General features: G+C 43.2%; 1 protein-coding gene across 1 annotated transcript in view; it reads right to left on the bottom strand.

Moving 5' to 3' along the window:
• CDHR3 (cadherin related family member 3) overlaps nucleotides 1-17,594 on the bottom strand; it is a 71,687-nt gene extending 54,093 nt beyond the window's left edge. Inside the window, 2 exon segments of the mRNA XM_068549799.1 lie at nucleotides 3,148-3,347; nucleotides 17,549-17,594. Of these exon segments, the coding sequence (XP_068405900.1) occupies nucleotides 3,148-3,347; nucleotides 17,549-17,594 (246 nt within the window).
• Nucleotides 17,595-17,919: the final 325 nt, after the last annotated feature.

Genomic DNA, 17,919 nt, shown 5'->3' on the forward strand with positions numbered 1-17,919 from the left:
TCTCAGCAGCTCTGTCCAAAAGTAGGGCAACCTGCCTCTGGCATGATTGGAGGTCGCCCTCAGAAAACCCCGCATGACTGAGTCCCAAGGCCAACAGTGACCAGACCTCTGGGCCGGAGACCCCAGAACCTTATGGCTAGGTCATCCTGCAGAGCGTCAAGGAGGAGCCAGGTTCTGCCACAGAGATGGCATTGTTGTGTTCTGTAGGAACAGCCCTTGTGAGCAGTTTGGGTCGGAGAATAGCAGCTTCTTGCAGGGGATGGTTGATAATACTGGGTAGTTTCTGGAGAGCAGCAACAAATTCTTAAGAACAGCTTCAGGACATGTGAACCTGTGGCCCATCCTAGTACCGACACGGGGTCCTGGGCAGCTGTGGTGCCAGGAGGGCACCATGACTGGGGCTATACACTGAACACGTGACCTAGATCAGTGGACAGGCTCAGAAATTCTCCATTTCTAGAGGTCAGGAACAGGATGGAATTCCTCCTTGACTGACAGCCCTGTTTGAATCACATGGAATGTGGGAAGGGCAGGTATGACAGCAGAGGATTTGGGGGCTCATGCAAGCAGGAGTAGATGTGCAGGGCAGTGTAGGGGACAGAGCCTGACACTGGGAATGGGAAGACCTGAGTCAAGTTCTTATTTCATCCTTTCTGGCTCTGTGATCTCAGACAAATAGTTAACCTTGCTGTCTCTTTGTGATGTTATTTCTAGAATAGGGATCTGCAATTTTAATGGTGATAATATCAGTGTTAGTAGTAACAATTAAGAGACCAGGATGTGAATGTGCTTTTTTTCTTTTTAAACAGCCCTCATTTTTAAAATTAATGTTTATTTATTTATGTATGTACGTATGTACGTATGTATTTATTTATTCGGCTGCGTCAGGTCTTAGTTGCGGCATGTGGGATCTTTCACTGTGGCGCGTGGGCTCTTCGTTGCAGCGCATGGGCTTCTCTCTAGTTGTGGTGTGCAGGCTCTAGAGCGTGCAGGCTCAGTAGCTGCAGCACGTGGGCTCTCTAGTTGTGGCACAGGCTCTAGAGCGCACAGGCTCAGTAGTTGCGACGTGCGGGCTTAGTTGCCCTGTGGCATGTGGGATATTAGTTCCCCGACCAGGAATCGAACCCAAGTCCCCTGCATTGGAAGGTGGCTTCTTAACCACTGGACCACCGGGGAAGTCACTGAATGTGCTTTAGAACATCTGCAAATCTGAAATAGCCTGGGCATCCTCATCATTAAAGGTTATAGACTATAAGAGGCTGAGAATGAGGGCTCTCAAGTGGAAATAACCCAAATGTCTGTCAACTGATGGACAAATAGACAAAACGTGGGATATCCATTCAGTGGAATATTATTCAGCCATTAAAAGGACTGAAGTACTGATCCATGCTACAACGTGTGCGACCTTTGAAATTTTATGCTTAAGTGAAAAAAAGCCAGTCATTAAAAACCAAATACAATATGATTCCATTCATATGAAGGGGTCCAGAATAGGCAAATCCATTAAGACAGAAAGTAGTTTAGTGGTTCCCAGGGCCTGGGGGGATAGGAGACAGGGGAGCGACTGCTAATGGACTTGGGGTTTTGTTTTGGGGTGATGAAAACATTCTACAATTAGGTCGTGGTGATGGTATGTGAATAGAGTAAAAACCACTGACTTGTGTACTTTAGACAGGTGAATTATATGCTATTCATATTATTTCTCAATAGAGCTGTTTAAAAAAATAGTGAGAGCTCTAAAGCCAAACTACCTGCCTTCCAGTTTCAGCACAGCAGTAGCTGTACAGCCCAGGGCAAGTTATCTCACCTCTCTGTTAAATTTTGCATCATTTCCCCCATCTTTACAAAGGGGGTAATCATACAAATAAAATCATTGGCTTGTTGTGAATATTACAAGAGTAAACACATGTCAAGCACTTTCCACAGTGTCCGGTGTATACTACGTGCTCTATAAGTGTAAGCAACTGGCAAGGCTTAGAGGCACAGATAAGCAGCAGCTGTTAAAGATGAACCAGATGTCAAGGGAGCAGGTAGGTAGGCAGGGAAGTCACAGAAGCAGTATGTGGGCCCTGGGAATGTACACTGGATGGTGAGGTGAAGTCTTCCTGAATGTGTGCTCCTTGCATACCAGAGGGCCCACCCCTGAGGTGCAGAGAATACCAGATGCTGGGCTCTTGCCTTCAAGTCCTGGGCTCCACAGGTCTGCTCCGGGGCCCAGATATGCACACTTTTTGAAAGCTCCCCTAGTGGCTCTAATCATCAGCTGGGTTTAAGAACATCTTATGTATCTCAGAGAGGCAACCGAGCCTAGACCAAGCAGGCCCACTGGGTCCCACCAGAAACCCAGAGCAATGGCAGGTGGGAGCAGGGGCAAAGCTGATGATAACTGTAGGAGGTCCCTATGCCCATTGAGGAATGAGGTAGGCCTGGGGGATAATGCAGTACAAGTGGGTCCAGACACCTAGACCCTAAAGACATCCTTAGAAGGCCTTTGAGGTTACCAGTAGACATGCAATCAGCAGGTTTGTCCCGCCTAAGGAGAAGTGAAAACTTTGGAAAAGACCCAAATGACAAACTAGAAAACAGCAGCAGTGGCGTGGCTCTTGAATGTGAATGATTGGGTCTGAATTGTCCAAGAGGAAACATTCACATAGTATGGCTGGACATCCAGACTTATATTTTTATTAAGGGTGCGTTCTTCCATATGAAATGTCTCCTCATAAATTTCCTTCTGAAAAATTACAGAATCATAGAAAAGAAGAATCACCAGGTACAAATTCATCAGGGCCTCGTTTTTAAGGAGATCATCACACAAACTGTCTCACCCAAAGAATTCAGTTACTGTCAGCACCTCTAACACCTGTTATCGTGTGAGGGTGGTTGGCCATAAGAAACAAACCTTTTATTTGTAACATATTGAACATATTGTTCATTTGGACTGAATTAAATGGAGAAAAAGTCCAAAGCTATAGGGGCATCTAGCACGGAGGGCTGTAGAATGCCCCAAACAGAATGCCCGGATCTTACAAGAGGGGAGATTAAACCAGGGAAAGAGGAGGAAATGATCACTGATCCAGAATCCCATCCACCCCATCTTCAGGACCCCTCTTTGTGAGCAGCTCCTATTGGGAGTAAGATGGTGCTTACCTCAAAGTCAGTGTCTGACAGCCAGTTCACCCTGAAGGCCTCAGTGAGGGGACTTGAGTTGATTAGGGGGAACCCTGGGATCACAGGTGACAGTGATGCTGATAATTTCACAGAAAACTTGTGCACTGAAGTCTCAGGTGGAGAATTCTCTGCCACGTTGCTTGTAGCAGGTAAGTGGATTAGGTGTAGTGCATGTCCCACTGCGGATTTAAAAAGGATGCAAAATGACATGAGCACAAAGCCTTGTGCTGGAAACAAGGACTTAGCAGCTTGGTCTGTGGCTTCAACTCGTAGCTCAGGGCAACACTGGAACCTGGTCACTCCCCAAGAATGAAGACTCTTGCCAAGAGCTGGAAACGGGAATGCGAGATCATCTCAAAGCCAAGAAAACAACCACCACCAAGCAACCATGAAATCTGCTTCTGTCATTCTGGAAATAACGCTGCTGTCTTTCTTTTGTCTCTCTGCTTCCTTTCTGGTTCCTCCCAGCCTTTGTGAAGAGCCAGAGAGAGGGAAATGTGATGCCTTAGAAGACAGACACCCCTTGGAGGACCCAGTCTGGCCATGGCATCCTCTGTCTTACAAGGGCCAGGGAGTCTCTAAGAATTCATTTTCCTTCTCGGTGTCAGTGTTTGATTCAGAGGCCATGGAGAATGGAGTGTGCATGACTGGAGAACTCCAAAATCATGCCAGCTCTCCCCACATCCCTAAGGAATCTCACGGACAATGACTTGTTATTACTGGATGCTGTGGGCGTCATGGAGAGGGTCGATCAGTACATCATGCTCGATAGAGTGACTCCCATTTCACAGAGAAGGTAGTGAGAGACTCACGGCAGGCCCGTGAATTACCTTGGGCTGCATTACAAACAGGGAATGTTATGATGTCAGAGAAAATGTGTTTCTTCCAGGAAAGCCTCAGGACAGTCTAAGGTCTCCTTGACGCTCTGCAGGATTTTGCCGGCACGGAGGAGAGCAGTGGATCATATTCTTTATGCTTCCATAATGATGGTTCCTGTAGGGGTTGAATAGTGCCCCGCCCCCAAATTCATGGCCCCCCAGAACCTCAGAATGTACCTTATCTGCAAATAGAGTCTTTGTAAATGTAGTTAGTTAAGAGGAGGTCGTGCTGGATTAGAGTGGGCCCCAAATGTAGTGAGTGGTGTCCTTATAAGAACAGGATAGGACACAGAGACACACACAGAAGGAAGAAGCCCATGTTAGGAAAGAGGCACAAACTGAAGTGATGTAGCTACAAGCCAAGGCATGGCAAGCAACCCCCAGAAACCAGGAGGTAGGCCTGGAGCAGATTCTCTGTCAGAGTCTCTGGAAGGAGCCAATCCTGTTAACACCTTGATTTCAGACTTCTGGGCTCCTTAACTGTGAGAGAATAAATTTCTGCTGCTTTAAGCTGTTCAGTTTATGGTAATTTGTTACGGCAGCCCTAGGAAATTAATACAGTTCCCACTTATCCAATGGTCCAAATAAATGCATCATGTAAAATACTTTCTCTCATTTACTCCTCAGAATAATCCTCTCAGATAAATATTAGTGTCATCATTTTACAGATGAGGAAACCAAGCTGAAGGACACGTGGTGAATAATAAGTAACGAAGCCAAAATTTACACTGAGGTCTTGCTTCTCAGCCAGCTTCCCGCCTTGGCCACCTTTAGCCACTGGGGACAAAAATTCCTGGAATGGGAGGAGGTGGGGGGGGGGGGTGGGACACTAGAAAGATCTGAAAGGTGCAAAATTTCTAGAAACCAACAAGCCATGGGAAAATGTTGGCTTTTATAAGAGAATGTTTTTATTTCAAATTTGGGGGAGGGCATGCAGAGAGGTAGGTAGAAATGCAGGAGGAAATGAAATATAAACACATTCACCGATACAAGCTTTCCTAAATCTAAAATCATCTGATTTCGTTTAGAGACTAAAATGCATTATGCATAAGTTATTTTTTGCTGGCGGCATTACCCGGTTTTATGGAGAAGGACTGTGCAAGGACTCAGAAATATCAAAACAGCCGAGGTTTAGGGTGATGTGAATACAAATGGATTTTTTTAATCTATTAAAATTGACTTTAATATTAGAGCATTCTTGTGATTAAAAAACCAGCAGCAAAGTAGTATGCCTGGAGTATTTAGAGGCAAAAAGTTCCCCAAAATAGTTTTTCAAAATGAGAAAAATAATCAGCTGCTGTGGCGGGTTGGGTTTTGTGGGTATAATTCCCTCAAGCCCTCTTTTCCCACCACTGGAATCTCCACCCCACTCCCCCAAGCTGTTCACAAGAGTGTTCCCTCCCAGCTCAGCAGGGCAAGATGGTCATGAGCAAAATGAAAGGTTGGCAATTTGTGTCCAAGGACCCCACCCCTGACCTGATCTTGCCCCCTCCCACTCACCCCAGTGATTCGTGCCCCTCTTGCCAACGAGGAAGGAGGCCTCTGAGCACGTTTAAGCAAAGATGTAACTCACTACATTTTTCTCAAGAATACCCTGGGGTAAGGTAGTGCCCAGCCCAAAGGAACAGACTGAAACTAGTAACCACTCGCCTTCACTGGGCACCTACTCACTGGGCATCATGCTAGGTGGTCCCCAGTTGTAGGTATTGCTGCCACCATTTCACACACCTGAGACTACACACCCAGTAAGTGGCCATGGGGGGCTCTGGCTCATGCATCTGGGTCTGTAGATAACAGACTGCATGTCCCCCACTACGGACAGTCTGTTGCTCCATGCTCATCAGGTGACCCTGCATGTGGGATGCATCGTGGTTATTCTATGACCTGGTAACAGCACAGCAAGATAGTGCTGGGAGCCGGTAAGAGATTGGACCCATGACCAAGATGTTAGATTTGGGTGATGTGATCTGTAAGAGGCCATTTGGGGGAACAGCATAAGGCATGGTGCTGGAGTATTAGCTTGATATGGGCTCGGCTATGAGAGGCTTGCTAAGCCCTACTCAGGGCTCCCCACAGCCTCACCTTGAACAGATAGATTACCACAGCCACCAACCTTGCTGCGTGTCCTGTGGCAAACTGGAGAGGCCGTGCTCCCCAAATATCTCCAGCCGAAGCTCCTAGTTTGCTTCATGGGGAGTGTAGCCATTGATCTTGTTGCATTAATTATAACTTGGATAAGCCCTAGGTTTGAGAGGCTAATTCTATGGAAGAACCAACCTTCCAATCCAAGTCTTTGACTCCAAGGACAGGACTCCTTTGCATGGCTCCATGCTGCCTCCTTACACTTACAGAGCTTGTTGTGCTCTTCCCTGAGTAGTCCTGTTTCACATAGCAGTGAGGGAAATATTTCGGAGGGAGAAGTGTATCTATCCAGTGGCCCTTAAGCACTCTGTGTTGAGAACTACCTATTCCATGTATGGATAAAACCAGGCTGTGTCATTGAACATGCCCTTTCTGCTGACATTCTTGCCGGAGCTGTTCTGCTCTTCATCTGGAGGCCTCTCTTCCCAGGAAAAAGTTATATATGCCAGGGTCATGTAACTGAACCCTAAAAACTTTGAGGCAGACACTCCAGGGACACTGATAAGAAAGGTGGCCAAGCTTGGATCTCCCAACTCTTAGTCCAACACCCACTTTCTCCAGCTTCCTTGCTATTAAAAGCAGTAGTAGCAGTATTAAAGCAATAGTAATAATAATAATTAGTGGCTAGGGTCCACACCCTAAAGATAGAGCAATTAATAAGATATAAAATTCACCAAATATTCAATTCATTCATTCTAAGATAAGTTTAAGGGATGTCACCAGAGAGACAAGATCCAGCCTCATCCACCAGAACACAGGCACCAGTCCCCTCCACCAGGAAGCCTACACAACCCACTGAACCAACCTTAGCCACTGGGGGCAGACACCAAAAACAACGGGAACTACAAACCTGCAGCCTGCAAAAAGGAGACCCCAAACACATTAAGTTAAGCAAAATGAGAAGACAGAGAAATACACAGCAGATGAAGGAGCAAGGTAAAAACCCACCAGACCAAACAAATGAAGAGGAAATAGGCAGTCTACCTGAAAAAGAATTCAGAGTAATGAGAGTAAAGATAATCCAAAGTCTTGGAAATAGAATGGAGAAAATACAAGAAACGTTTAACAAGGACCTAGAAGAACTAAAGAGCAAACAAACAATGATGGACAACACAATAAATGAAATTAAAAATTCTCTAGAAGGAATCAATAGCAGAATAACTGAGGCAGAAGAACGGATAAGTGACCTGGAAGATAAAATAGTGACAATAACTACCGCAGAGCAGAATAAAGAAAAAAGAATGAAAAGCATTGAGGACAGTCTCAGAGACCTCTGGGACAACACTAAATGCACCAACATTTGAATTATAGGGGTCCCAGAAGAAGAAGAGAAAAAAAAAAAAGGGACTGAGAAAATATTTGAAGAGATTATAGTTGAAAACTTCCCTAATTTGGGAAAGGAAATAGCCACCCAAGTCCAGGAATTGCAGGGAGTCTCATACACGATAAATCCAAGGAGAAACACGCCAAGACACATATTAATCAAACTATCAAAAATTAAATACAAAGAAAAAATATTAAAAGCAGCAAAGGAAAAGCAACAAATAACATACAAGGGAATCTCCATAAGGTTAACAGCTGATCTTTCAGCAGAAACTCTGCAAACCAGAAGGGAGTGGCAGGACATATTTAAAGTGATGAAAGGGAAAAACCTACAACCAAGATTACTCTACCCAGCAAGGATCTCCTTCAGATTTGATGGAGAAATAAAACCTTTGCAGACAATCAAAAGCTAAGAGAATTCAGCACCACCAAACCAGCTCTACAACAAATGCTAAAGGAACTTCTCTAGGCAGGAAACACAAGAGAAGGAAAAGGCCTACAATAACAAACCCAAAACAATTAGGAAAATGGTAATAGGAACATACATATCGATAACTACCTTAAATGTAAATGGATTAAATGCTCCAACCAAAAGACATAGACTGGCTGAATGGATACAAAAACAACACCCGTATATATGCTGTCTACAAGAGACCCACTGCAGACCTAGGGACACATACAGACTGAAAGTGAGGGGATGGAATAAGATATTCCATGCAAATGGAAATCAAAAGAAAGCTGGAGTAGCAATTCTCATATCAGACAAAATACATTTTAAAATAAAGACTATTACAAGAGACAAAGAAGGACACTACATAGTGATCAAGGGATCAATCCAAGAAGAAGATATAACAATTGTAAATATTCATGCACCCAACATAGGAGCACCTCAATACATAAGGCAAATGCTAACAGCCATAAAAGGGTAAGTCGACAGTAACAATCATAGTAGGGGACTTTAACACCCCACTTTCACCAATGGACAGATCATCCAAAATGAAAATAAAGAAGGAAACACAAGCTTTAAATGATACATTAAACAAGATGGACTTAATTGATATTTATAGGACACTCCATCCAAAAACAACATAATACATTTTCTTCTCCAGTGCTCATGGAACATTATTCAGGATAGATCATATCTTGGGTCACAAATCAAGCCTTGGTAAATTTAAGAAAATTGAAATCATGTCAAGTATCTTTTCCAACCACAATGCTATGAGACTAGATATCACTTACAGGAAAAAATCTGTAAAAAATACAGACACGTGGAGGCTAAATAATACACTACTAAATAACCAAGAGATCACTGAAGAAATCAAAGAGGAAATCAAAAAATACCTAGAAACAAATGACAATGAAAACATGGCAATCCAAAACCTATGGGATGCAGCAAAAGCAGTTCTAAGAGGGAAGTTTATAGCAATGCAATCCTACCTCAAGAAACAAGAAACATCTCAAATAAACAACCTAACCTTACACCTAAAGCAATTAGAGAAAGAAGAACAAAAAAACCCCAAAGTTAGCAGAAGGAAAGAAATCATAAAGATCAGATCAGAAATAAATGAAAAATAAATGAAGGAAACAATAGCAAAGATCAATAAAACTCAAAAGCTGGTTCTTTGAGAAGATAAGCAAAATGATAAACCATTAGCCAGACTCATCAAGAAAAAGAGGGAGAGGATTCAAATCAATAAAATTAGAAATGAAAAAGGAGAAGTTACAACAGACACCACAGAAATACAAAGCATCCTGAGAGACTACAAGCAACTCTATGCCAAAAAAATGGACAACCTGGAAGAAATGGACAAATTCTTAGAAAGGTACAACCTTCCAAGACTGAACCAGGAAGAAACAGAAAATGTAAACAGAGCAATCACAAGCACTGAAATTGAAACTGTGATTAAAAATCTTCCAACAAACAAAAGCCCAGGACCAGATGGCTTCACAGGCGAATTCTAGCAAACATTTAGAGAAGAGCTAACACCTATCCTTCTCAAACTCTTACAAATTATAGCAGAGGGAGGAACACTCCCAAGCTCATTCTCTGAGCCACCATCACCCTGATACCAAAACCAGAAAAAGATATTACAAAAAAAGAAAACTACAGGCCAATATCACTGATGAACATAGATGCAAAAATCCTCAACAAAATACTAGCAAACAGAATCCAACAGCACACTAAAAGGATCATACACCATGATCAAATGGGGTTTATCCCAGGAATGCAAGGATTCTTCAATATCCTCAAATAAATCAATGCGATATACCATATTAACAAATTGAAGTAGAAAAACCATATGATTATCTCAATAGATGCAGAAAAAGCTTTTGACAAAATTCAACACCCATTTATGATAAAAACCCTCCAGAAAGTAGACATAGAGGGAACTTACCTCAACATAATAAAGGCCATATATGACAAACCACAGCCAACATCATTCTCAATGGTGAAAAACTGAAACCATTTCCGCTAAGATCAGGAACAAGACAAGGTTGCCCACTCTCACCACTATTATTCAACATAGTTTTGAAAGTTTTAGCCACAGCAATCAGAGAAGAAAAAGAAATAAAAGGAATCCAAATCAGAAAAGAAGAAGTAAAAGTGTCACTGTTTGCGGATGACATGATACTATACATAGAGAATCCTAAAGATGCTACCAGAAAACTACTAGAGCTGATCAATGAATTTGGTAAAGTAGCAAGATACAAAATTAATGCACAGAAATCTCTTTCATTCCTGTACACTAACGATGAAAAAATCTGAAAGAGAAATTATGGAAACACTCCCATTTACCATTGCAACAAAAAGAATAAAATACCTAGGGATAAACCTACCTAAGGAGACAAAAGACCTGTATGCAGAAAACTATAAGACACTGATGAAAGAAATTAAAGATGATACCAACAGATGGAGAGATACACCATGTTCTTGGATTAGAAGAATCAACATTGTGAAAATGACTATACTACCCAAAGCAATCTACAGATTCAATGCAATCCCTATCAAACTACCAATGGCATTTTTCACAGAACTAGAGCAAAAAATTTCACAATTTGTGTGGAAACACAAAAGACCCCGAATAGCCAAAGCAATCTTGAGAAAGAAAAACAGAGCTGGAGGAAGCAGTCTCCTGGACTTCAGACTATACTACAAAGCTACAATAATCAAGACAGTATGGTACTGGCACAAAAACAGAAATATAGATCCATGGAACAGGATAGAAAGCCCAGAGATAAACCCATGCACATATGGTCACCTTATTTTTGATAAAGGAGGCAAGAATATACACTAGAGAAAAGACAGCCTCTTCAATAAGTGGTGCTGGGAAAACTGGACAGCTACATGTAAAAGAATGAAATTAGAACACTCCGTAACACCATACACAAAAATAAACTCAGAATGGATTAAAGACCTAAAGGTAAGGCCAGACACTATCAAACTCTTAGAGGAAAACATAGGCAGAACACTCTATGACATAAATCACAGCAAGATGCTTTTTGACCCACCTCCTAGAGAAATGGAAATAAAAACAAAAATAAACGAATGGGACCTAATGAAGCGTAAAAGCTTTTGCACAGCAAAGGAAACCATAGATGAAAAGACAACCCTCAGAATGGGATAAAATATTTGTAAACAAAGCAACTGACAAAGGATTAATCTCCAAAATATACAAGCAGCTCAGGCAGCTCAATATCAAAAAAAACAAACAACCCAATCCAAAAATGGGCAGAAGACCTAAATAGACATTTCTCCAAAGAAGATATACAGATTGCCACAAACACATGAAAGGATGCTCAACATCACTAATCATTAGAGAAATGCAAATCAAAACTGGAATGAGGTATCATCTCACACTGGTCAGAATGGCCATCATCAAAAAATCTACGAACAATAAATGCTGGAGAGGGTGTGGTGAAAAGGGAACCCTCTTGCCCTGTTGGTGGGAATGTAAGTTGATACAGCCACTACGGAGAACAGTATGGAGGTTCCTTAAAAAACTAAAAATAAAACTACCATATGACCCAGCATTCCCACTACTAGGCATATACCCTGAGAAAACCATAATTCAAAAAAAGTCATGTACCACAATGTGCATTGCAGCTCTATTTACAATAGCCAGGACATAGAAGCAACCTAAGTGTCCATCGACAGATGAATGGATAAAGAAGATGTGGCACATATATACAATGGACTATTACTCAGCCATAAAAGGAAACGAAATTGAGTTATTTGTAGTGAGATGGATGGACCTAGAGTCTGTCATACAAAGTGAAGTAAGTCAGAAAGAGAAAAATAAATACCGTATGCTAACACATATATATGGAATCTAAAAAAAAGAAAAAAAAAGGTTCTGAAAAACCTAGGGGCAAGACAGGAATAAAGATGCAGATGTAGAGAATGGACTTGAGGACATGGGGAGGGGGAAGGATAAGCTGGGACAAAGTGAGAGAGTGGCATGGGCATATATACACTACCAAATGTAAAATAGGTAGCTAGTGGGAAGCAGCCGCATAGCACAGGGAGATCAGCTCGGTGCTTTGTGACCACCTAGAGGGGTGGGATAGGGACGGTGGGAGGGAGACGCAAGAGGGAGGAGATATGGGGATATAAGTATACGTATAGCTAACTCACTTTGTTTTAAAGCAGAAACTAACACCATTGTAAAGCAGTTATACTCCAGTAAAGACGTTAAACTTTTTTTTCCTTTTTTTTTTTAAGAAATGTGTCCAAAGGCACCCACCTAATCAGTGGCAGAGGGAAGGTTGGGAGCCAGGGGCCCACTCTCCCTAAGACATCATTCACTTTCCTTTCGAGACGGGTGTTCCAAACTTTCTCTGGTGGTCTGAGTGCTTGAGAGCAAGAAAGAGGCTTTAATGGAATTTGACTTACACATGCATCTTAATTAAGGAGCAAATTATAATTGCTTGATGGGTACACTTTGAAAAAGAAAAAGCACAAAAAAAGGTTTATTATCAGTCACTGAGCCCACTGAAACATCTAGCTTGTGGTTGAGAGCTGGCTGGATGATGGGCTCGCTCGTTTCCAAATGAGCAAAACCACTGCCTTGCCAGAAAGGAACCAAGGAGAGCCCCTCCCTGGAGCACGTGTGGGGATAATGAAGGCCTCCGCAGCCTCGGTTCCAGGGGAGGAAGCTGACCACCTGGGTCTCTGACACCAAAGTTGTTGACGTGGTCCAGGAAGTGTGGGGCAATGCCATCTTCTCCCTCCGGGGATGCAGCAGCTCTTACTTACCGCTCTGCTTTCGGTACACAGGGCAGGTCTCACCTGAGGTGATAAATACCTCTTCAATCTCTCTATTAACCAATCCAAATGGTAGTGAAAGAAGTCAGAGGAGTGTTGTGAAAAGAGAAAGGGATTTGGAATCAGAGCTGATTTGTGCCTTGCTGCTACTTGACTGTGTGACCTTGGGCTGATCCCTTAACTTCTGTTGGGCCCTCTGTCAACTCTATCTCTCAGGGCTGTGTTGCTACACTGACAGTAGCCATTAAACACTTCTAATTGTTCAATTGTTCAAGAAGACGCACAGGACCCAAATGAGAATGCTTCCACATCTACAGCTGGTTACAGAAAGAGGATACGGTATAGCAACAACATTAAAGTAAGGATGTGCATCCCAGCTGAACACGGCCTCGTAGCAAGAGGACGGGTGAGGCCCGGTGCCAGCTCCTGCTGTCCTCTTGTCCCTAAGGGCCAGAACAAAGTGCACGTCCTCAGATCAGGAACCACCAACATAGTCGCTGATACCCTGGAAACAGTGAGCCCAAGTTAGAGTCTCTGCTGGAACTGTTTCTATTTTGATGCTCATGTAGGTACCATCCTGTTAGATAACCAGCGCCAAGAGCAGAGCCCTCTGAGGCGCTCACCGAGGCCAGGTGCCAATCATCAGTCTCACCGTCATCAATAACAATGCTGCCAGGCCGCTGCAAACCGTGTCCCCAAACTCCCGGAACCCGTGGTTACAAAGCAGTGCTATTAATCAGCAGGCTTCCTGCCTTGATCGGGAGTCAGCTCTGTGCAGGAACTTTACCAAAGCCACTCAGACTAATTGCAGCCCTACTGGAATTCACTCTCACAGGTACTGTATAAGAAAATGCATACACTCAACATACTATAAAATATTATACACTGTTGTTGTTTCACTATATGCAACGTCTTCCTATCCTATGTCTTTCATTTCCACAGTGTATGCCTTCCTGGATGGGATGCTCACGCACCCACTTCGGGGGGCTGATTCATGCCCCGCAAAGGCTAATAGAAGGGAGCCCTTAGTAGGACACAGAAGGAAGGATGGTGAGTCTTGTAATGATTCTGTAAAATCTGCACTTACACCTACAGTGTAAATGGCACTAGGTCATCATTAGCGAGAGGGGGTGTTGTTCGTCTTGCCACATCACTCTGGTGCTGGCCTGAGGAGGGCTGGCTTCTCGCAAACCTCCTCCAGCTCCTTGGAGGTGGAAAAGCAGGCAGATTCCAGGAAGTGAGTGCTTCAGCTGGAGGTGAGGGGGAGACAACCGGGTTGCCATGGAAAAGGAAGAGGGAGGGAGGACTGAGGGGAGGGGTGGCCTTTTGCTTCTCTGAGGTTGTCTGAATAGGAAAGTGACACGAGAGAAAAAGTAGAAACTTTTTGTAATGTTCTTTGGATCCCATACAAAGGATTAATCACCCACAGAAAGACTTTCTGGAAATGGACTATACCTTCCTGCCTTTCAAATTAGTAAGAGCATTCAGGAGGGGTTGCACCTGCTTCCTCAAGCAGCAAAATACACTGAGCCTGGGGCCTCTTTTGATTCCTGACACCACCTAGCAGGCGTCTAGGCCCAGATGGCAGACTTGGGGATTGTCCTAGAGAGACCAAGATGGCCTCACACCTGGTGCTCTGTGGACAAAACTCAGGTCAGTGGGCCTGGTAACTTTTTCATGTTCATGCGGGTCTTCCAGCTACCAAGGAGCCCTTCTTTCATTAAACACACTGGTACTTTTCATTTCCCTGAGACTCAGACAAAAGCTAGTTCCCTGGAGACTTTCTCAAAGTGGAGACAGCTTCAGTGTGCAGTGGATTTAAATACACCAAGGGGCCTTTGCTAAGTCCTCTATTCCCGGGAATGACACATGGTCCTTTGGTACGGATGGAGCCAGAGATTGTTTCATCTCAACTCTTTCCCCTGCTACAGTTGGGGGTCTTGTGTAGTTTATGTTCTTTTAGGGCCTTCCTTTCTAAGTTGTCACTGGAACGGGACACTTTAGCATCCCAAAGAGAAAATGTTTTCTTTCCCTCATCTTAATAGGAGGTGAAAAAGACAGAAGCCAATCTCAGTGCCAATATTAAGCAGGCAGATGATCTAAATTTCTGCATTTAGGGGATATCAGTAAATGTGGGGGAAAAAACAGGTCCCCAAAGGGATAATGATCAACAAAGACAACATTTATTAGCTACCCTATATGTGTTGGCACACAGGGACCACAGAGCAAGAAGAAACGTGAAACCTCTAATTGCAGGGCTGATGTTCCACTTGAGGAGACAGGGCAGACACATAACGGATGAATTATAGTATAACTCCTGCTACCTTTCATTGAGCACTTACCCTGTGTTAGGCTCTGTACTAAACCCTTAAAACGCATTCCATGTGCAGACAAAAGGAACTCCAGGGTGCAGCAGGGAGAGTGTGCACCAAGAGCTAGGGCAATCTGGGAAGGCTCCATGGAGGAGGCTGGGCCTGACTGGGCCTTGGAGGATGCATAGGAGTTAGACCAAATGAGAGGAAAAAGGATACTGGAGAATGTTACTTTGTTTGAGATTATTTTGGTGATGCATGTTTCCAATTCCCTGAAGGCAGGGACTGGTGTGGCTGTTCCCCTCCCCCAGTCCTCTGTGACCCTGATGTTTCTGAGATCAAGGGTAAGGATCAGGTTCTCAGACTCACCTAAGAAGGTGAGAGAGCAACAGTCTGCATCACAGCAGACCTTCCAAAAAACAGGATTTGACGTGTGGAAGCAAAAGTGCAGTACAGTGCATGGTCTTTTGGAGAGGGAGGGATTGGAATGTGGTTTTTATAAAGAATCTCAAGTATTTCTTGCAAACTTTTGTGATCTGTTCCTTTCACGCATCTGATGAGAAGGTTCCAAATGATAGTGTTTCAGTATAAGATGCTGGGTTCTTCCTAACCTCACTCTTCCCCCAATGAGAATAAAAGTCACCTCTTAACTCAAATGATTATGATCCTAAAAGCCTATATTTCTGGGAAAATCTCCAATGTTTACTTCAAGTGAGAGTCTGAGAAGCTCAAGGCCCAGCTTCACACTCACAGTTGCTCCTGCCCTCTAAAATCCCAAGGTTAAAGACAGTTCAATATTATTAGGAAACCGTGATTTATTTATGTTATTAACAGATCAAAGAGGAAAATCAAGTGGTCCTTTCTATAGATCTTGAAAAAACATCTGATTTAAAAATCCATTTTGATTTACAAGCAAATAGCCTAAATAAGAATAAAAGCTATCTCCTTAACATATAAAACATACCCAAAGCTATTTCATACCAAAAGCTAACATCATGCTTCATGGAGAACAAGACAAGAGTATACACTCATCATTATTGAACAACAATCTGAAGGTACAGGCCCAGTAGTTGGATAAGAGAAAGAAATAAGAGATTAAAAAAAAACAAGCGAGGAATTGGGCTTCCCTGGTGGTGCAGTGGTTGAGAATCCGCCTGCCAATGCAGGGGACACGGGTTCAAGCCCTGGTCTGGGAAGATCCCACATGCCGCGGAGCAACTGGGCCCGTGAGCCACAACTACTGAACCTGCGCGTCTGGAGCCTGTGCTCCGCAACAAGAGAGGCCACGATAGTGAGAGGCCCGTGCACCGCGATGAAGAGTGGCCCCCGCTTGCCGCAACTAGAGAAAGCCCTCGCACAGAAACGAAGACCCAACACAGCCATAAATAAATAAATAAATAAATAAATTTAAATTTAAAAAAACAAGCGGGGAAAAGAACAAATATTTATCATCTTCAAACCTGGAAAATGCATGAGAATCAACTGAAACATCATTACAAATAATAAGATAATTCATCAAAAAACTTCCATACATTATATAACAATCAATTGAAAGATAAGAGGGAAGAGAAAATTCCATTTACAACTGCTAAAGAGAAAAAGAACTAGAAATAAACAATCAGAATGTGCAAGATCTATATGAAGGAAAAAATCTCAAAATACTCCTGAGGAAACAAATGAAGACTTGAACAAGTTTCTAGAGCCCTGTTCTTGGACAGGAAGACTCAACGTCATACATAATAATCACTAACATTTACTAAGCATTTACTAGGTACCAGACACTCCTCTAAGCATTTTTACTATATAACTCATCAAAGATGTAAATTATCCCTAAATTAATCTGCAAATTTAACATGATTGAATTCCATACATAATGCATATACTACCTATTCAAAAATAAGATTTAATTTAAAAAGCTCAATTTAAGTAATCCAAGCTGACAACACTGAAAAATCATCCAAGATTCTTGAAGCTCTTGAATTAGGAAGAGGGAGTGCCAGAAGCACGAGGTGAATCTTTGGCTTCTATCAGAAATTTTCTTTGCTCAAGACTGAGACACTAGCCCCTCAGGACCTCGGTTTTCCCACAGGGTGATTTGCAACCTCAGTTTGCCCCTAGAAGGCTCCAGAGTAAGGCCAGAATCTCCACAAAGACTGGCTGACATACATAAAAAGCCCTACTAGGAAAATTCTTTTCCCAATTTTAGGTCCTGAAAGGACCACGCAGGGCAGTTAGCACAAGAGGGAAAGTGAAGTCTGTATGAACATTGATTAGACGGTGGCTTTTTGGGTACCCTCTTCTCCAGATACGCCATCCCAGCCTCTCAGGGCTCCCTGATGCTGAGAAGCCCACACTTGGACAAAGCCTCCCAGAGGCAATTTCCTCTTTGGGGACTTTATCACACAATGATATCAAGCAAACTGAATGGGCCGAGACAGGTGGCAAAACGGAGTTCCTACCTGACAGGGCGCCCAGGAGAAGCAGGAAGAGGACGGCCTCCTGCATCTTTAGTTCACTTCTGTGCACCCTTCCAGCGTGTTATCCAGGACCTGAAACCTGCCTTACACCCAGAGTCTATTCCAGGTGCCACTCACCTTCCCCTCCTGGTTTTGTTACCATGCGAGAAATCAAACAGAGGCTTTAGTGTCACTAAGGGAGACTCCAAACACCACAGGACTGTTTGTTCTTTGATTCCCCGCTTCTGTGACCGCATGGTACCAAGAGGCCAGCCAACCAGCCCTGGTCAGCTAGGAGTCCATCTTAAAAGTCCACACCCACCATGCATCTGCACAGAGAACCCCAGAAGAAAAGTCAAAAGAGCAAAGAAAGA

The sequence above is a fragment of the Eschrichtius robustus genome, chromosome 8 (genome assembly GCF_028021215.1).
Source record: "Eschrichtius robustus isolate mEscRob2 chromosome 8, mEscRob2.pri, whole genome shotgun sequence".
NCBI lineage: Eukaryota > Metazoa > Chordata > Mammalia > Artiodactyla > Eschrichtiidae > Eschrichtius > Eschrichtius robustus.